The 21,998-nt window shown below is 38.5% G+C and overlaps 2 protein-coding genes across 6 annotated transcripts in view; one reads left to right on the forward strand and one right to left on the reverse strand.

The window, feature by feature from the left end:
• f9a (coagulation factor IXa) overlaps positions 1-21,998 on the forward strand; it is a 112,019-nt gene that overhangs the window by 16,439 nt on the left and 73,582 nt on the right. The gene's annotated exons all lie outside the window — the stretch shown is intronic.
• The window catches only part of fgf13a (fibroblast growth factor 13a), an 82,157-nt gene continuing 60,893 nt past the window's right edge, over positions 735-21,998 (reverse strand). For all 5 annotated transcript variants that reach the window (XM_063876761.1, XM_063876760.1, XM_063876763.1 and 2 more), the window contains 4 exons: positions 20,123-20,233; positions 14,974-15,077; positions 5,324-5,522; positions 735-2,702 (listed from right to left, as the gene is read on the reverse strand). In XM_063876761.1, coding sequence (XP_063732831.1) covers positions 2,566-2,702; positions 5,324-5,522; positions 14,974-15,077; positions 20,123-20,233 — 551 coding nt within the window. In that variant the 3' untranslated portion in view covers positions 735-2,565. The remainder of the gene's footprint in view (positions 2,703-5,323; positions 5,523-14,973; positions 15,078-20,122; positions 20,234-21,998) is intronic.

The raw sequence follows: 21,998 nt of genomic DNA on the forward strand, positions 1-21,998 counted from the left end.
GATGTAACATGCACAGCCTGCAGCTGCCGTTACTTGAAGTGAGCTCTGAAATAGATCAGGTCTGGATTTGTGATCTTGTGCATTGGCCCACATGTGAATTATATTTTGTAAAGAGAAGCTATATAATCCCTTTTACCAAAATAACAATATTAAGATCAACCCTTGGAAACAGTTAAAACTGATATTGAGTAACTTGCAATAATATTGAGCCAAGGCAGCATTAGGTCGAAATAGTCAAATATACTTTTAAATGTCTATAATATCAAGATGTATATGCATCAATCATAACAATAAATTAATGAGCATTTTATGGTTTTAAGAGTGTTCCTCTTGAGATACACCCCTAAAAACACTTGAATTTTGACTACGTTTTATAGAGATAAAGAAATTAAATCCTTCGGCTCTTCTAGACTTTCCAAATGTTATCAGACTGAATTGAATTCTGATGTGATGCTCAAAGCCATTTCCCTGCCGTTCTCCAGCCTAACGGTAGCTACTGAGTTGGAGGTAGTGGAGCATACTATGTAATGGCTGTTTGTCTAGTGTTGTTGTTGGTAGAAAAATAACCTTTTAGCCTTATAAGACTCTTCTTAACTCAATGGCAAATGAAGGCATATATATACAGTCGTATATACGTCGGTGTTCAAAGAGTGAGTGTGTGTTCAGTAAGAGAATGCGTCATGGCACCAAGGCAATTAAAACCAGAGAGAAGAAAGTCTGACACATTTTAAAAGTATATCTTAATATAAACATTTTATTCAGTGCATTTTTGTGTATACAACAAATAATAAACAACTGGAAGTTATCAGGCAGCCACAATGTCTGCCTGTAAATGTTGTTTTATCAGATTTAGCCTGGTAGTTTGGAACACATGATCCAACATGGGTTAATACACATAGCTTACATCATGCAGCTCTAGACCAGAATTTCCCTGCTTTCTCCCATGCAACATATAGGTTCACCTAATACAAACCACCTCCGGAGGAAACCAAGAAAAGAAAGCCTCCCAGAAGCATGTACCAGAAAAAAAGTTATGTAGCTGAAAGGAAGAGTACTTAGCCCACAAAAAGGGTCATTTGTGTACATCATTTTGTTTGTACATGCCCTGTGCAAGAAAGGGAAGATGTTCATTTTTGTATGATTTTTTTTTTCACTTTTACAAATATGACGGGTCCTATAAAATGTTAAGCCACCTAAAAGTCCACAGTATTCTTTTTTAAATATAGAAAATATTGTCACCACAATAATTTACTCAAACACATAACAAGCATCCTGGGACGGGGCTTGAACCATATTCCTATGGTTGTATCAGTCAATAGGGGTCGACAAAAAAGGATGGCGGGGGTGTTGAAGTATGACACAAGCACAGAGGAAGAAAACGGATCACAGGGACAAGAGACGAAGACGTAGTGACACAGTGGTAACAAAAGGGAATGGGAACACAGAATAGTCGTTTCATAACTCGGCCATCGAGCATATCAGCAAAAAGTACAACATCAAGCACGCTGCCAACTCCAAAGTGTTTAAAATCACTTCCTTTGTCCATTATTCCTTTTTTCACAAAATCTTTGCTTTCTTTAATCAAAAATGTACAATGAAAGAAAAAAAATCCAGCTTTGCCTTTATCCTGGCTTGGTTTTCAGCGGCTTAAAGGGACACTCTTTCGTTCTGTCTTTGGTTTGCCGGAACCCCCTTCAATCATGAAACAGCAACACAAATACAAATACTTAAAAATGGTAAGGGAGGAGAACAAGAGGGGACAAAAACAAAACCAGTTTTAAAAAAAACAACCTCTCAGCCAATTCCAAAACATTTGCAAATACCAAGGTGCAGCTGTGGCATTTCTGAAAAGAAAAAAAAACTGCAAGAGCGCCAAACTGTCCCTTTTTATATTTCAGGTCAGCTGAACATAGGCTTCATTTTCCCATGCTAGAGAGCTCAGTCTCTGAGCGTGTGCACTAGGACGCAGGAGAGCTACCGTCTGGCTGGCCACAGTCCCAGCAGCACTAGGATGTGCCACACCAGGGAGTTTATAGGCTTTGTATTCACAGAAGCATGGATTAGACAAAGATCAGGGCTTTTACTGTACCACTGCATCTTTGTAGTCCAGCACTATTACTGGCGGCCCTGAATGCCATTATGTCTAACTTCCTGTCCCTGTCTTAAAGATGAACGAGTGCTTGGTGTCCAAATGACCAAAGAAAAGTTATTGTCTACAGGAAATTAAGAAAGATAAACTAAGATAAAGATGAGTTATTGGTAAGCTATCATCACCCGAAGAGAGTGGTCAAAGTGATGGATAAATCTCAAGACCAAAACAAAAACGTAACTTGTCTTTTGAGTCCAGAATGGTTTATGTGACATTAAATTGTTGACTATCAATGATTTTTGACAATGATTGACCAGGATGGTATCTAACTCTTTTTTTATTGGTGGTGTTTGTATGTGGTTTGTTGTCGTCGCTAGTCCTGAACCATTGATCGGTGAGAGTTGTCTGCTTGGATTCACGCTCTGCTGGAGGTAAGGTTTCGTGGTTCGGCCCCAGGCCTGGGTTCGGCTAGCAGGCTACGTCGACTCATTCTGGCTCACGGCTTTGCCCCCGTTGAGCACAGCCGAGGCACTCCGACTCTTGGTGGGTGTGCCACTGCCGGAGCGGGAAAACTCTGTCAAGTCATGGAGGGATGGCTCTCTGTACATTGCCACTGTGGAAAGACAAAGTATTTCTGATCAGACAAACTGATATTTTGTATGCATTGAAGAAACAACAGTACAAGAGAACTGTGATTTATAGTAGATGGATAGCAATAAAGTTTTTTGGTTAGAATAGAAATCCTATATTTACAGAATGGCATTATAAATTCAGAAGAGGCTGGTGCTTTAGCTCTGCTGTGTATGCAGCATTGGCCCAATGTGCATTTCAGCAGTGGCTTTTCAGAAGAAATATCAGTAATCTGAGTCTATGGTTTCAGGATGTTGTCAACATCTTTCTGCCTAAATGCTATTTGATGTTCAGTCCTAAGGGAGTGTGTGGCTGAAACAGCAAACGCAGTCCTTCAGACACTTCACTGAGCCCAGCATTTTTTGTTACAGCAGTAATCCAGGAACCATCCTTGTAAAAACCAATCAATGGGAGGGTTACACTAGGAAACTGATGATGATTGGTTCACTTTTTATGTGACTGTACTGTATGATTATAATGATGGCGACTGACCTAATTACTGAATTACCTCGACACCACTGCTGCTATTCATTTTTAAACATGAATCCCCAACATTAACCACCCATTTTGTACTTTTTACGTTCATTCACATATCTCCCTGTGTTTCAGCTCCAACTTGAAATAATTCGGTACACATTTTTCAATAAAGGCAGCTCTTTCTGTCCTGCATCAAGAATCTCTAAAAGAGGATTTTCTTGTTTGGGTTTGAATGACATGAGCTGCACTTGCTTCATCTAGAGGAAGACAGAATGAGAGGCTGTGGGCTGCGACTCCCAGACTGGAACCAGAAGAGAAGTGAGTAATGGCTGGACGAGATGCTAATGCAGAGATAGCTTTTTAATTGGTGCCCTGTAACACCGCCACCTCTCAATCTTTATGAGCTGCTGGAAGAAATTCTTCTTTGTTTCTCTCTCTTTCCCTTGCAAATCTCTTTCCAAACCACTTGATATACTTGTAACTTAAAGAATACGCAATACTTAGTTAATATGGTGCATTACTACATATTGAAATTTGAAGATGGAGAATTAGTTGCATCTTTGGGTATCATAAACAAAAGTTATTTTTAGAATATCTGATATACTTGTTGAACCTAAAAAATTACATATTTCACCTTTTAATTTCAGGCAGCTGAGGCTTTTTTGGAATAAATGTCTCTGCCAAATATCTATGATTTCAATCTATTTTTACAATCTGCTTAAAGCAATGTAATTATTCTCTTGGTTATATCTCCAAAGTGTGTTTTGGACCTTCTGGATGGCCTGTTAAATGCATGTGAAAAGATCATCATAGCGATTTCAAAGGGCAGACAGAGGCTTAATAGGATGCTGGCTGAATGAGCTCCACAAGAGACGAAATAGGGAGTGCATAACATTTGCAAATTGTAGAAATTAAAAATATAACTCAAAGCTGAAATATATAGAACTTTTTCAACAGTTTTTGGTGAATCCTTGACTGCATTTAATATAATGCAGTCAAGGATATATTAAAAGAGTTTCTAATATTTTGCCCCCCCTATTTGAATTCATCAGATAGAACAAAATATGAAAAACACACTCCTACCCATATTCCTACACACACATACAAAATAACATTGTGAGACATAAAAAGAGCCATGTGTGACAGATCCAAAACATGTAACTCAATAATACACAATCGAAGAAAATGCCCTCATTGTCATTGTTTGGGCTTTTTGAACAGCAAGTCTTTAATTTCTTACTTCGTAAGAAAGTGCTTTTCTTTTATCCAACTGAAGTGAAAACAGACTCTCTCTGTCTCCTCTCTGTTGACAGGTAAATCTGTGTCTTGTTGAAGATGAAAGGAAACTGTGGCCTTTTCAACAGAGCAAACTATTTCTCCCTCTGTTCTCCACATTGCCACACTACCACAAACAAAGCCTGGCTGGTTGGGGTTCTCGTTGACTTTACTGTAGTGAAATAATTGCTACTATTCAAAGCATTAAAACATATTGTTCCTGCTGCTTCAGGCTCAGCATTGTTCCTCACTTTGTCTGCAGCGTGTGACCAGCTACAGGAAGCTCGGTCTACACCAGCATCTCTAAGGAGAATGCTAAATGGAACAGGGTCATGTAGGAAGCAGCTCATTTACTCTTTAGAAAAAGAATATCCCCATCGACTGAAAAAAATATGGAGAAATGGGGGCATTTAGTTAGAGGAGAGATAAAGGCTTTCCTGATTCTCTTATTGTAAGAAACAACCCATTTACCAAATATGAAACTGACTGAATATTTAATCAACCTCAGTAGATTAATTATAGTAACAGCGTTGCACCCATACTGTTAGTTGGATTGTTGAATAGCTTCGAATACCCCCTCCCCCATCACCCTTTTTTTTCATTCTTGACGCAACTATTTTTGTCTCTTTACACAACTGAGTGCCTTTTAGAGGAGACACTCACAATGTGCGCTGTTATTCCCATATTCAAACTACACAACACCTCAATATTTATGACGGACAGCTTTTCACTTTTTCTTCAATTGAGGATTTTGATTTTCAACATGGTTGGACCAGGTATTGTATGAACTGCTTCTGTTAAAGCACAACCTGGCCCTTAGTGTCGTGAAAGTAAAATGAGAAAGAGGCTTACCTTTGAGAGGTTTGGGAAGGAAGTGGGCTGCTGGCTTGTTCTTCTTGACATGGTTCCCCTTCATGATTTCTCCTTCCTTGTTCAGACCGAGGTACCAGCCCCTGCCCGACTGCTGCTGCCGGTATATCATGGAGGAGTATGTCACATAATAGTTCTCGAACACCGACTCCTTGAATTTGCACTCTGGTGTAAAGTGTTCCTGAGAGAAAAAGGAGAAGCAGTTTCAGTATATCGTAGTTGTTGGACAGTAATTCACCAGGTCTCAGGAGTCTTTGACATCCTGCCATGAACAGAAGCAACTGAAATGCAATAGTTAATTACTTGAGAGTGCAACTTAATAATGCTTCATTGCCCTGCATCTTCAACTCACACTGGAGCATGAGCAGTTTTGATTTTTTTGTCTCTTGAGAATCTTTTTAAACTATTCATTCAATTTACTGCAGTGAATAATGAATCACTTTATATCATAGATTAGAGTGATATGACAGATACAGAGTAGCATTAATACTGCATGCAGGCCGGATGAAGAGTTCATTCTCATTTTGCTCCCAGCTGTTAATTATGCATGAGCAGCTCATTATCTTTCGGAGTATTGTCTGCTGTTTGTTAGATTTGTTAGATACACTAATTTAGTCATGCCATTTGACTTAAAATACTTATTTAATTACTAACCTTAAACAAAAAAATGATTGAATTGCTTTGAGTGGCTTTGATAGGTTTATATGGAATCTGTGTGCACTTGGGTAGAGCATAGTACTTCCTTATCTCTTTTACCAATGAACTGGCTGTGGTTCACTCCCTAGAGACATGAGATTTTCCTGTTCATCTTCCAGACTCCATACTGTGAAGCCTTAACTCCCCATTTCTTTTTAGTTTAGAATACAGTGCCTCTGTAGGATTTGGCCATTAACGCTACAACAGCGTGGCTGAGGTTTATTTCCTCTGAGGCATGGATTGTATGTGTGTGTTTATGTGTGCTTAGTTCTATGAGAGTGTGTTTGTCCAATTTGTAGAGCTGCTTGGGCAGTGAGTTCACAAAACAGAGTCTAATCATTTAGAAGACAATTTCCCCAGAGAGCGGCCGATAGACAGTGTGTGCTAGTCAGCAGTGAACTGTTCTTGCCATGCCTCTTAAAATTATAATCTCAGAACACTTTGTCCACAATTGAAAACAAATACAATTTATGCAAACACCACCACAATAAAAAGTTGCACACAGTTGGTTAGCCATGGGTCAAACTTACAAAAGTGATGAAGTTGGCTCTTTTCAAAAGATAAGGATGAATGAGGCAAGTATACCCCGGATTTATCCTCGTTAAAAAAAAAATCATCACTTTAGTGGGTGTCAATGGTGAGAGTGATGATGTGTCCCGAGTGCCAAAGAGCCACTGTGAGATCATGACAAACAACATGTCACTACCAGACAGGGAGTCATCTAGAACAGCCTCTGTTTTCCTTTCCGACAGCGTCACTCTTCATGTGAGTCAATAACAGGAGTAAAAAAAAACTGACTGATGTTCACGTTTAGTGATTTGCTTTGCTCTGCTACTAAGGCTTTTGTATACAATGCAGGAGGGATGAAAACTATTTGATGAACTTGAGTATCTTGATATTTGTGGAAGACGGTGGTTTAATTTGCATTGTGTTTATACCCCAGACTGCTGAATTGTAGTTTTGTAATTATTCAAGTCTTTTAAACTGTTTTCCCATTACACAGCCATACAATGCAGTTGAAACGTACAGAAGCTTTGCAGTAAAACAGCAGTGAACTGTAATAGATTTGAAGATGTCACTTACGCTTGGTAAAAGCAAGCTACAATACTTTCATATTTCTTTGTGGCCATACGGGACATCCAGACCAAACTTTAGTAACGACAGCCACACTCATTATTACCTCTCACTGATCGAGCGTTCACAGCCCACCCTGCAAAACAATCTCTGACAGAAAAAGAGTTGAAGTCACAGGAAGCTTGTGACATACCGCCTCTATGGGATACTTCCTGTTGGATCAGCCCTGCTTCTCAGTTAAGCTGCAAAATCACAGGGGTACCAAACACTCAATTTGAATGAATGCTAAGCCCACCAGGAGGGCTGCAGAGCCAGCTGGGAGCTTACAGTTTCATGGTTCAGGAAGAAAAAAGTCTTCAAACTCTAAAGACAAAGAAAGCTGAGGTAAAAGTCAAGTGAAATGAGACAACATGCAAACGCTGCTTCACCTCTGTTCATGCAGAAAGATGAACGTTTACAACCGGACTTAGGGTGAGGATAAAGATGGTTATTCATCAAAGACAACGTAGACATACTGTACTCTTAAATAATCATACAAATGTTTCACCTATATCAAACCACTGTCCCACAGGTACCCTTTACCGAACAGCAGTTATCACTGGTACAGTGACAACTACATTATCCAAAATGGCTTCCTCAAAAAGCCAAGCCAACATTTAAAAAATGTATACCTCCTTTCAAACTGAGATTGTGACCTCAAGCAAAACTCACAATCTGGGATCTTATTTATGTAATTATAAGACCTATTTAAGGAGTTATGCAAATGCTTAGGCCAAAAATAGTAGCTGAATAATTTATAGTTTAAACTTTCAAGAGTTCCAGAGTAGTCGAGCACCAACTCAGTATTTTAATCAGTGTATTCAGTGTTAGCCCTGCCAGCTCTGTTGCTTTTTCCCCTGCAGATTGTAGCACCGTGGTACTCACATCAGCAGAGTGGTAAAAGGTTTGTAACGTCTTGCTGCACATTAAGAAAATATAAAGACTGTGCTTGCTCTTCCCATATTCACATCACGGTGGTTTGTGAGTTACAGTAATTTGTGATAAGCTTCCACATAGCAGTTCAAGCACTTCAAATTGAAAATATATTGTAATTTATCTTTGCAAACATGATGAACACAAAGACTATAGTGTAAGCATGCAAAATGTTCATATTGCTCATACGGTGCGCTTTACTTTTTTGGCCACACACTGAACTAGAGCTCAGTTCGGGACATCTGTCAAGACTGTTACATATGTTTATTTATTTTTAATTCAGTTATTTTGTTTTCTATTGATATTTTAATCCATCTCGCACATTGTTAATCTTGACTGTATTCCTCCTTGAATAGCTTTATGTCTCCTTTCTTTCTTGTCGTCTGACTATGATTAGCAGCAGCAGTCTTAGAGAGGCTGGGCAACATCCATCTCAGTTTTAAACAGGCAGCAGCGAGAGCCAAACAACGGGCTGCTCAGCTCTCGAGCCAGCAGATCTGTTCTACCTCTAATAATGAGCTTATGTGGATTTGGCTGGTTACACTTACCCTGGAGAAGAATGAGAGTCTATTGATAAACAGACTTATACAGATACAGGCACATTTAGAGCCAAGATGGAGGAGAGGCTGCTGGCTGCTCCTGCTGTATTGGAGTGAGTCTATGGACAACACACTCACACAGACTGACACAAGGAGGGGCCAAAATGGCAGGGGATCCCCTTTTCTATTCTAACAGGACTGTGATTGACAGAAGCAGTCAGATTATTTTGTATGGGCTCCAGTTCCGTCTCTTTCAGTCAATTGCATATCTATTGTTCACTAAAACCAATCTCAGAGTGAAAAAAATCACACATCACTTCAATCATGACTCCAGTTCCAGATGGAGCAAGGGTGAATCGCTTTAGAAATAAAAAGCAGGACAATATCTGCCTAGGAATAGTATCAGTTCTGTCATCTTGAGCAGGTATAGTGGTTTGGCCAAATGGATTTTAAATGATCCCATTACACTACAAGGGATTTCCCTTGAATTATGAAACTATGCCAAATCCGTGTCAAAATGATGCATGGCTGTGTCAATGCAAGCATATTTGTAAAAGGTATTACAGCATTGTGTTTACATAATGCTGTTATGAGCTGTTCACATTTCATATAGGGCTAAAGGAACATGAGATGAATGGCTCTGCTGTGTTTAATACAATAAAGATTCAGATTAGCATGGTAGTAAAAGACTGTCAGCTGTAACTTGCCCTCTTATCTATTTCTGATAATGTGTTTAATAGTTGCATTGCTCGGAGCTCTACGTTACATTCCCTCACAATTTGTACGAGTGAAATAGGAAAAGGTCCATCACTATTCATCCTCTTTTCTAAAGCATCTGTGTGGCGGTGTGCAGTTTTTTTCATTTAACTTTAGAGACCTCTCAGTATTAACCCCTGCTGTTGGATCTGCCTGGAAGATAGGATATTGAAAGAGGATTAAAAGTGTCAGGGCCTGCTATTCATGCTCTATTCCAACATGTTTTTAAAACCTATTGCAATGCAAACACTGACATTTAGTTTCACCTCCCCTGCCCATACAGTACATACACATTTTCAGTCATTCAATCTGTTTGTTAGTATTTCTGTGCAGTGTGACTAATGTGTGAGGGTCTTTTCACCCTGATTGTTCTGATTTATGTTTTCATCTAAATGAGTATATTCATAAAAGCATTATTCATGTAGTTTGAATATTAACCCTATCTTCACAACAATACTATAATAGGATATTATCTTACTCTACAGCTTTGGATGTATGGTTTGACTTAGAAATCCATTCATCTATTCTGCTCGAGCATCCTTCACTTTGTTTATGCTAAATGTGTAATCATAAGAATGCACATCTCAATTCACTGCAGTGTGTTTTAATTTGAAAACTCAACCTAAAACTACACATGTAAACACATATATATTTTCTCTCGCAGATAGACAAACTTATCTTTATTAACGAGGTGATTTCTTTCTCATTGAAAAGTGCATTGAAGAATCAAGTGTTTAACAGATAGGTGAAATCACAGCTTAAGTTATATCAGTTTTGCCTGAGCTCATTATGATAAATTACTGCTTATTGGAAGAAGACATTTGAAATATAAGCAAGTGTTAAGTGTGACATACTGAAGGAAATGTTCCTGCCAATTTTGTGTATCAATGAATGTAAAGCACAACAAGCACAGTCACTCACTGCCCATCTGGCAATCCTCTTGTGCTCTATCATACAATTACAATATTCAGCAGTTTTATTCAGAAAGGGTTAATGTGAAATGGCTGTTAGCAAGGCATCTCAAGAAAACACAATCAATTATGATGCACTCTGCAACAGCAATCTGTTGAATTCAGCAGAGTTATTACACCCCAATAGTGTTGTACTGATCTAATCAGCAGGAAGAGACATACTAGCATAATGGATCTGATCTTCTCTGTAGAGAAGTTGGCAGATTTCTTCTCAAGAGAAGCCAAATCAATACTGCGCACTGCCATATCCAAACTAAGATAACACCAATAATGCCAATAGAATCAGGGCTGAGTGCTGTTCTAGTTTCTTTGCAGAGACATCAATGCTTGTACTCATAAAAGCTAATGATATGGATGGGCAGTGAAGGCCAATCTGCCTAAATCCGGCTTTTCAGTCTCGCCGTCCTTTCAGGAGAGTGGAAGTGGATTAAAAGACACCTCTTTCTTTACTTATCGTACACACATGTTTTTTCATTTGTTAGGAATAAATTGGAGAGGTTTAAGCTAGTGGAAAAGACCCATGCAAATATTAAAAACAAATAGACACACCCACACAAACCAGCAGCACAACAGACACACACGCACACACACACACACACACACACACACACACACACACACACACACACACACACACACACACACACACACACACACACACACACACACACACACACACACACACACACACACGCAGTAGTTAATGACACAGCTCAATGAATTGGAACCTTACAGCAGTGGTTATTTACCAAAGGCTCTGGGCTTGCTAAATGGTTGAAAAGGTATGGGTGTGAGCCAACTCCATATCTAACAAGAGTACAAATACACAATGTACAATACAGAGTGCCTTGTTGCTTTGCAGTTTTGATTCTATTTTCTGTTTATGCTTTAAATTATTAGTGTATGTTATAAACTCTGGATTTCTTAACCAATGTTTCAGTGATTTTCCTAAAGCATTACCTTTACTGATGACTAATCATCATCATAATCATCATTCTTTGTCTGCTTTTATTCATTATTCAGAGGACCTTACTCTACATTTTCGACGATTAATGCTTATCTAAAATGCTTTTATAAATGAGCGACATCTGTTGGATTCAATATCTTATGCTTAATGCATGATCATTGCAGAGATGTAGCTGGCCCAGCAATTTAAGTAATAAAAGAGGCTGTATGCTCTGTAAGAACCACAATTGTTAACCTTAATAAATACTTCCACCCAAAGAGCCCTGAACTCTCCATTTCATACACAGCAGTCTAGACTCTACTGGAGCATCAGTGAATCACACTTATTCAAATATGACCCACCAGGAAATTAATAATACTACTTCAAAGGCACCTCATGAGATTTGTGGACACCACTTAGCTCATGATCTAAAAATATACCCCATATATAAAAAAAACATCAGAAAAAGCTCAAAGGCTTTTTTCTACGTTTCAGTATAACAATTAATGCATCGCTCCAGACATTTTAGGGCAGCATATTTTAGATTGAGTGGAAAACACGTTTTTTTCTTGTGACTATAAGAGAGGACACTTTTGGAGAACTTGCTCTGCTATTTCAGCAAAAGTTTAGGGGCAAAGGAATGTAAAGTAAAATACATTAATTGGTTCTTCTTCTCCCACACATTGACTCTGATGGATGAATACATTTTCACTGGTGCATTCTGCCTCTCCCACACATGTGCTCTCTTTTTTACACTCCTCGTTTCTTTCACTCTCTCTTTTTTCTTAGTGTATGTTCTTATACGCACAGAACATTCAGATCTGTACAAACAGACGCACACATCACAGATGCAGAAGAGATGCAAATAATTTGACGTTCTAAAAACCACTAGAGTACATAACATCAGGTTAAACCTAAATACACATAATGTACAGTTTAGTAATGGGACATTTCAATTTACTTTACATGTAAATCATATGAATTCAATGTATTATATTGCAAACACCATATCCTCACATTTCAATTCATGCATGCACTTATGCAAGCATGTAGTAGATAACAGAAAACATTCAGTTTGCAGCAGGAGCACTTTATCCCCCCCCACCCAGATTACGTCATCTGTTGTCCTTCCACTGTTGATTGGGAAACAGGAATCTCCCTCCAATGTAGCTACTGGCTAGTTAAACGTATGGCTTTAAGGCAGCATTATAGCAGCAACCCGGAAAGACAGGCAGTATTAGGCAGCCAGCTACACATTCAATTCAATTCCCTCTGTAATTTAGCTGAAGCAGAAAGCTCCACAACCCATCCCCCAACTGCTGTCTTCCAAGTTAACACTCCCACAAGATTTCCTATATTCCATATGAGAGCTGGTATTAAAAACAGCATAAAGGATATAATGTATGCGGCCAGCATATTTATTTTTAGACTGCTCTGCTCTTTAGTATTTGACTAAGATTTAGCAAATTTAACAAAATCAACAAAAAACATCATTGACAAAACACAATACACCCTATAAGACACGGTAGATTAAAATGCAAATTCAGTGTTTGCAAAAATAATTCAATAGTTGTTTGGATTGTAAACTTGGTTGAAATTCTGATCCTGATTCTAATTCATTTTAAAGATTGATTCTGTATTAGTTTTAGTCTATAAGTAAGCTAAATGTTGTATAACTAAATCAATCTTTATTTTCAATAGATAAAGATGAACAGAAACAAATATCAAAGGAAAACCATAGGATCCAGGACAGAACCCTGGGGCACACCCAAGGTGAAAGCAAAGCTAAGACCTATTTACCAATAAAATATAGTTCTTACTGCTTGTGATCCACTTCTTCCTGTAAACATTAGCAACAAAGCACATAGGCCAATACTTCTACTGTTGATCATCTGCTTGTACAGACTTTGCCAGCAGAATCCATCTTTATAAAATTAATCCTACACAGCTTGCCTCATATTCTTAATTACTGCCAATGACGGCCAAGTTCAAACAGTATCATTAAAATCACTCACTGGGGGGCTGTGGACTACTGGGGAGCCTTGTTAAATATAGAGATGTGTGTATGTGGGAAGGGGTTGAAGTACTATGTTTTATTTCAATTATTGCTGTATATTCCCATCAGGCATGCTTAGCTGGGGCAACCCCCATGGATATGTTGTCAAACAATTGCAAGCGCTCATTAAAATATAATTACAGGCAGACCAGAGAACACTTCCAAAAAGCTACAGTGATTATGTTGTCACTCTTTTAAATTAAAAATAAAAACTGTATTGATTTTTTTTTTCTTTACATAATTGTCAACTAGAAAATAGATATTTATGAATAGTTATGAAAACATATTTGAAACAACATCTAATGACAGTAGCTGAATTTGTTGTAGTTAGTATTTGATACTGAAGGAAAGGTAAGACAACCATGTTGCATCAGGTTGTGTAATTTCTGTTCAAACTGTCGAGTACGAGCTGCTAGAGTTGCAAAAAGTGTTGGTCTAAAAATGTAAAATTCAATCATATTTATTGTAATGAATAAAACAAATATTAAATGTAACCCTACATATTTTCCACAAACACAGCCAACTGCAAAACTATAACGTATAATTACATGATTTCTTGACAAATTCATTTGATACAGTGATTTTTGTATGGGACTTTAAGCATTGTGTTTTTGAAAATGATTCCTTTTCAGCAATTCTTTTGTTCTTTGAGAGCTTCCTGAAAGATCAGATCCTCTTTCTCAAAATCTAACTGTATTCATGAATTTCCTTGGAGTTAGTGTCTTTGTCTGAACTGATGCCTGGTGAGAGCTATCACATTAGCCCTGTTTATCAATGCATTTGTGTGCATGAGAAGAGTGCAATCATGAGGGAGAGAGAGAGAGAGAGAGAGGAGCCAGAAGGCCTATCATCATATTATCGTCTAAGTAGTCAATAGGTCATTTGTCAGAAGCAGCTGCAAAATAAAAAGCAACAAGATCATTAGGTTTTCCTTGCTGTTTCTAAGCTTGTTTTAATCAATCACCACTGTGCCTGTCTACTGAGACCTTTGCGATACAGAACAATCTTTACTAATTTGACTACAAGGATTGCCTGTTACCATTGATTGTGTGTGTCTGCACACCCTCTGGGTGAACGTCCAACCAGCCTGTCAGTCTTCTCGGTGACGCTTGCCACACACTTGTGATGGTGGCATTTGGGAGGAACACGAACAGGAACATTGTTCGGTCTGCAACTGAATTATTCATAACGTTGCACATTTAATCAAAGATGAAGAGCCAGCTGCCACAGTCGGATATGTCACGGCTCCACCTGCTTAAAAAGCATCGTTGAACTTTTTGTTGACACCGAATTATATCAGTCCACAGATGAAGATGTGTCTGAGTGGGCACAGTGAGAATGAGCTACCCATTTCCTCAAAATATATAAATGTGTTAAAAAAAACGGGTAAAATATAAACACTTTTAGCTTTATCCTTGTTATTCATTTGACTCTATTCATTTTGCTCATGTTCTTGATGTGTTTCTTATCATCATTCATGTCACCACAGGATGTCTTCCGTAGATATAACATTTTCTCTGCGTACAGCCGGACGCTAAGCTAATCCACTAGGATAGAGTTCAGGACCCCATTCCATACACACATTAGCACAGAAACACTCATACATAAATGGAGACACTTACTGATGTGTACAGGAAGCCCTCACTGTTCATAGCCAGATAGAGTTTGGTCTGCACCCCCTGGATGGCCACCACTCGCAGCCCCACTGGAATAAGGTTGAACATGGCTGTAGAGAGAAGAACAACAGAAACAAATTATAAAAAAAGAGTACGCATTTATTTCCATTTAAAACACCTTTTTAAAGACAATTAGGCAGTGAATACATTCATTATATTATACAGCTTCCTTAAATCCTCATTTTTCTTTGAGAAAGCCCAAAGAACACTGAGCTCCACCTTGTTTAAATTTGCTGTTAAGGGGTTAAAATTATGGTCATTAGTTTTCCCTTTCTCTGTCTGGATGGGAGAGTTAGTTTTAATACCCAAACCACAAATAGAGGTACAACATAAGCTCAGGGACTTAGCCACTGTCTCCCAAGGGTAGTACAATAAAAGCAAATGAACTAAATTAAAAACAAAAGAGAGAAACAGAGAAATAGATACAATTACAAAGGAGTTGTGTTTACACAGGAATTCAAATCATAGGCTGTTGAGCTAAACTATTGCAAACAATATATATATATCACAATGTTTCGATGGAAAGAAATTGAACATGCAAACACTGTAAATGTAAATCTATGATGATAAAAATGTAAGCTGACGTCACAATAATGCCATTTTCCTGGGCCAATTGCAAAGACGCAGCATTACAAGAGTTTGAAAAATCAGAGCGAGAACACGTGCACATGCCAGTAGATTTACACGTGACACGCATATAAATCTGCCTGTGACCAGCGGGCTGAACTCGTGTCGTGAAGCTTGAAGAGCCAGCGGCCGCCCAGCTGGTCGAGGAGGTACTCCTCTCCCTAATTATTGTCTGCCTGTTGTTTACAAGCAGCTGGAAGGGATTCCATGGGCTGAATATAGGAAAGCATGTGTACTTACACCTGAAAGTCAGTAGTCGTGGTTACATACCAGAAAAACAATCTTCCTTGCATAGCAGCTGACGCAGTTATAATCTCTCTAATAAAATTCCTCATCTCAAGTATCCCTTTGAATGTTAACACTCTACATTGTCACATTAAAATAGAGACTTCCCGGTTAGGACGCATTTGATAGTAGAAATTAAATGTTACTCTCACATCAGTTAAGCCGTGACTCAGTGTGCCGCTACTCTATTTCCTCTCCTCTTGTCAACCACTTAGATTCCTATCTGCAGAAGCCTTTGAGCAAAGTGCACTATAGAGACTTTTTGATTGGCCATTTCATCTGGCCTTATCACTTTAGCATTGCACACCTACTTTTCTCCGGGCTTTCATTGTAAACAACTGCCACAGGAATGCATAATGTATTTACTTGGTAAAGTAAACAGACTGTGCCAGCATATACCTTGTTCAGTGCAAAGGTGTTTAAATACCAGAACCACTCGCTTTGTGGTCTTACGTCTACCCTTTCTTCTGCTTCTCCATGTACTAAACATACCAACAATTATGATGAACGAATGTGAGGCTTTTGGACAGATGAAGATCTGAAGTGTCTTGCTTGCACTTTACAGATACAATGATGGCTGATGAGACACAACATTTATAATAATTACATACAGTATAATCAGAAACCCTATCAATTTCTCCTCAAACTGGCTTCTCCGCATCTTAAATCATCAGATACATTCTCAGGTACGGTACGGTTGGGTTACTTAGTTAATTAACTTCAGATAACATTTAAATTGCCTCACTTTTCAAACACTAAGTTATTGACAGTCCTATAATGAAACAGCAATCAAATATGACTTAGAAAAGACGGACCGCTCTCTATGACAGATTGTTGTATCTGTTTTTTGTTTTTTTTTGTGATGCTTGCTTTGGCAGCTTTATGTAGCAAATCCTGCCAAATTGTATATTTTAAACAACCATCACTTACTATTTGCAGCACTTACTATTTACAACAGCACAATTTGTAGTGTTTCATAAACACTTCACAGTAATTGTGTGATTGATTTTTATTACGTATTACTATATTGCATTATCCGCATCCTCTCTCAACATTAACACATACTTACTAGTTCACAATCAGTCACAGCAACATATTCCAAACAAATGATTAGACAGAATAAAAACAATATGTTTGTTGAGGTAGTTTTCTTCATTAAAAAAAATATCCTCCCAACTTTTGCCACTATTTGGAGCATTCTGCAATACTGCAGTGCGTAGAATAAACAAATCCTTTCCAGAGTTTACAGATACTGTTACAGATGGCAATATCAGCAAACTTGTTTGATGAGAAAGTATTTTTTGTAAGAAGGGTCCATCTGTCAAACCAACCTGATTTGCAAACTTATTAACAAAACAATTTTTGATTTATACGAAAACATTTTGGATCTTTTTTTCCTACCACAGTTTTTAGATTCTATGATTTATGTTTTCCTCTCCTGAAACATCTCGCTACCTGAGCTGTTCTTGTCTTTATAATTGCAAAGCTCACTGAGCTTTCTTGCTTCATGCTCGCACCACGACACATATCTGCAGTCCACTTCATTTCAGAAGGATTACTAGCTGATGTACCGATGGAGATTTTCAAGAGCGGAAACTCAATTACTTCGTGGCTCCTAGAAACACCTGAGCAAACTGAAGAGGATGACAGCACCCACCCACTCACAGACCTTTCCTGGTGCAGAGAGCCACACAGAATGAGAAAGGTGATGAGGCCTGAGAAGAAGTTTTCATGATTGCATGCAGACTGTCTCTCTGCCTAACATCCATCCGCTAACAGCCTGGGAGTCATGACAATTTGGTTCGACAATAAACTCGAAGGTTAACAACGATCGCTTGTCACATTTTAAACATTTATTCTATCTGTAACTTATTCTGAGAGCAGCTTGCATGCAATTACAGCAGACTAAATATGACAGCATGATGGCTAAAAAGCTGTTGTGACAATATTACACTGCATTTCTGCTGTGGTCTGATTAATGTTCAACTGCAGTGGCTCTTCGTTGGAGGTAAATTGGGTTACACTGTACTGAAGTAAATAATGCACAACCTATATTCAGAAACAGAAATTGGATTTGATTGCATTTGTGAGTATAGTAGCGTTGCATAAGGGAGGATGTTACTGTTTCAGGTTGTTGCATTCTCAGGAAGCTCGAAAGAGACATTATTCATTCAATAGTCACAGATGAGACAACTTCTCTTAGGACTCCAGCTAAAACACAGAAAGGGTCCACTTTGAAGGGAGAGAATATTCATTAAATAGGGACATTTAAGGACATGAGTCAAGTTTGAACATTTTAATACAATAGTAAAAAGGTGTCCGCAATTAGATTTGCATTTCTCTGATGTGAATTACACTTCAGAAGTCTTCCAATGAATTTGCCTAATTCTGGGTCTTGAATAGAAACTGTATTGTCTACTTACAAAGATTAGGGTTGAAGAAATACCATTGCATTTGTATAGTGTGAAATGGTAGCCTCCTCCTTCTGAAGAAAATGATAAAGAGTTGAATTACAGCTCTGTGTTTTGATTCTCTAGATACACAGTGGGCTTGCTAAGTTGTGATGCAACAGAACAACCTAGTTGAAACTCTTTACTGTGGGAGATGAATCACTGGGATATATGAGCTAAAGCTGTCATCTCAGCTACAAACTACAGTAGCACAAATCTGTGTGTGTGTGTGTGTGTGTGTGTGTGTGTGTGTGTGTGTGTGTGTGTGTGTGTGTGTGTGTGTGTGTGTGTGTGTGTGTGTGTGTGTGTGTGTGTGTGTGTGTGTGTGTGTGTGTGTGTGTGTGTGTGTGTGTGTGTGTGTGTGTGTGTGTGTGTGTGTGTGTGTGTGTGTGTGTGTGTGTGTGTGTGTGTGTGTGTGTGTGTGTTTGAGTAGGTCCTCTCCCACCATCACAAGACACCAGTAACTCCAAGAGGACTGTGCTCTCCGTCACCATGGAGACAAGCGCACCCAGCGCCTAACAACGCTATTTTTGGAGCAGTGCAAAGAGCCTCACTCTTCCTCCTTTTCCTATTCGGCAGCACTCTTTAATTTTCTCTTCAAAAACTGTTTTTGAGCCAATTCGGGACGGTTGTTATGCAAGTCAATAGAGGTAATGGGTGAGGTGGTCAGTGTGTCAAGTGTAGTACAATGTGTGATCGTAAATAGAGATGTTGTGATTTCCATCATTTAAGTTCTACGTACAGAGTCAGCTTTGTGTAGTTTCATTTTTTACCATCATTTTATTATGAGATTGTAATCTGCTAGGACAGCATCCCACATGCACAGAGCTGCTATTTATATGTGAGATACACACGCCACCTCCACCAGGGGAGTAATTGAATACTGAGTTACTAATTCAGGGACTCCAGAAGTGTTTACATCTGCTTAGTGTCGGATTATAGTAAGTATTACATCAAAGCTGATTCAGTGTGTCATGTAGATATGTACTCTACAATATACTGGCAAAGTGAATTTAACATACGTCACTAACCACTCTACCATTCTAATCTTCAAAAGCATAGTGTTCACTGCACTGTCTAATTATGAGGTGGTGTATTTCAACTGTATTGTTAAAAGACATATGGCTGTGGTGTTACTCTTCCATTGATCTCCTCTTTAATCTGCCTATTGGGAAACAAAGCTGGTGGGTGTAATGGCAATAATAAGGATGCACCAAGTATAAGACATTACTGGCTCTCACAACAGAGGATGATTGTACGAGAGTAAAAAGCCAATCGTTGTGAGTGTTGAGGTTGCCATAGGATTGACTTTGATTGGATGAAATAAACCACTTATCCAAACTGCAGCCCTTAAATGCAGTGGCAGTAAAGAAGTAAGTGTTTTTCTCTGTACTATGGACCCATTAAAGCACACTTTTGAAAAGTTTGTAATGGTCATTAATGGTGTAATTACCAATTTAGACGAAGAATTCAGGGTGGGATTCAGGCCTCAAGATACGAAACTATCACAATACCAAAGTCATGACATGATGATATGTTAGCAATCTTAAACGCTTTATGATTTGCCGACTATTTCAATAACATTTATTTGCTATATAGCAAATTATTACCTTTTTTTTAATGTCAAATTATGCATCTGTTTTATCTAGTAGGATTTTGACGAGGTTCCCCCTGACCGACCGTACAACATGGCAATAAAAATAAGGGGCACATAATATAAGAGTGAAACTTACTGTAACCATTGTCCTCCTCCTTCGTTCCATCAATGGTTCCATCTGCTTGCAGCTGCAAGTGGAAACCTTGTCGACTGTAGAGCTTCGTCACGATCCCCTTCAGCTGGGGCTCTGTGGAGCGGACAAAAAAAACAGGAAGACACAGGAATGAAACCACAAACTTTAGAAAAACATGAAAGTTACAATGAGATGTCACACGTAGCCTTCTAAGGGGACATTTTAAAAAGCATCAGTTTCAGTTTACTGCTCGCCGCCATTTTGGAATTACTGGAGCCACAAAATTCAGTTTAGTCAAAGGGTATCAAGACTGAGTGAAACCACAGAGGGACAAAAAGGAGCAGCATGACGGCTGACTTTGATACACAAACACAATCCCCACTAAAAACATGTCAGAAGAAGCAATTGAGCTATTAAGATTTAAACTTCGCTTGACATTTTTGGGTGAATCCTGTGTTGTTGAATAGTTTTGAATCCAGAATGTTGCAGTTTAAAATACTTCACTGGCACAAACTCCTTCATGGTGGTTGGAACTTTATGAAACAGGACCAATAAAGGCTCTGAGATTGCTGATATTGTTACTGCGTATTTCACTCTGATCCTGTAGTTGCTTTACACAGTGCACGTCACTTTTATTATAAAGAATTTGCCTAAACAAAACAGCAGGATGTTTAAATCAAAAACATTTAAACATTTTAGTTTCTTTAACATTTGCAGTTTGGTCAATGTTCCTGTATCCACAATCTGCAAACTTTCTTTGTTTTCTCTTCAGGGGAACTGATGCAAAAAAGGCAGCCCCTATGGCTCTACACTTGAGAAGTCAGACCACAGATGGAGAAGAGCAAATCAAATCAAATCAAATTTTGAAAATGGCTTAGGGGCGTGAGGTGGCTCAGTGGTCTAAGATGGCTGATGACGTGTGTTCTATGACACCCCTTCTTTCTCTCTTCATGCTTACCATCGCTCTCTGCATATGAACTGTCCAATACAGGTAGAGTTTAAGTTAGAAAATATAAGTTTCAAATGCCTTGAATACTTGGTTTTTGCCGTCAAAAACATCTAGATCCTAGTCTCGATGAAATCTGTGATGTGTATGTACGACGACAATTTGAGTACATTTAATTTTGAATTAAAATATGTCGAAATCTAAGTGAAAATAACATAACTTGTGTAAATGGTGCCCAAAATGTGAATTCATTTTTTTAACATTCGGAAAAAGGATCTCTATTTAAATACTAGTTAAACACATTTAAAACAAGGACTATAGTACATAGAGCAAGACAATAGAGATGGCTTTACTATCAAATTTGAAAAAGTCACACTATCACATGTCTGAACATACAAACAAGCTCCAGTGAGTCTAAAAGACAATAGTTTGAAGTGGCAGATGATTTACTTTTGAAGTGGCTGTGCAGCCTGTCTGTGTTGTATCAGTGTAATGTCTGATAAGAGCTAAGTGCTCTCTCCATTCCCTGGTTACTGTCCCTGGTGGAGTGTCCTTTACTGTGGTTTACCAAACCTTTCATCTATCCTTTCATCTCACTTACCTTTCAATACTGCCTTTTCTGCCCTTACTTAGGTTACCTTTGCTGCTGAGAAGTTGTGTGTAGTGAAAATATAACAATGATTTTTTTTGTGAAACTTTGTACTTTGCGTTATTATGGCATAAAAGTAATCTGAAATTGATTTCATTAACACACATGTACTTTAAACACAGAAGAGCGTCATAATCTACACACTGCATTACCAGACAATGCACAAAAGTACATACACGGCTGAAACTGAAAGATGCCAGCCCTCAGACAACATCTTCTTCTTTGCTGTCATTGCTTTCCATACAGGATATGAAATGTGAAAGGGAGAGGGGTGCAGAACTGAA

This window comes from Eleginops maclovinus, chromosome 23, assembly GCF_036324505.1.
Source record: "Eleginops maclovinus isolate JMC-PN-2008 ecotype Puerto Natales chromosome 23, JC_Emac_rtc_rv5, whole genome shotgun sequence".
NCBI lineage: Eukaryota > Metazoa > Chordata > Actinopteri > Perciformes > Eleginopidae > Eleginops > Eleginops maclovinus.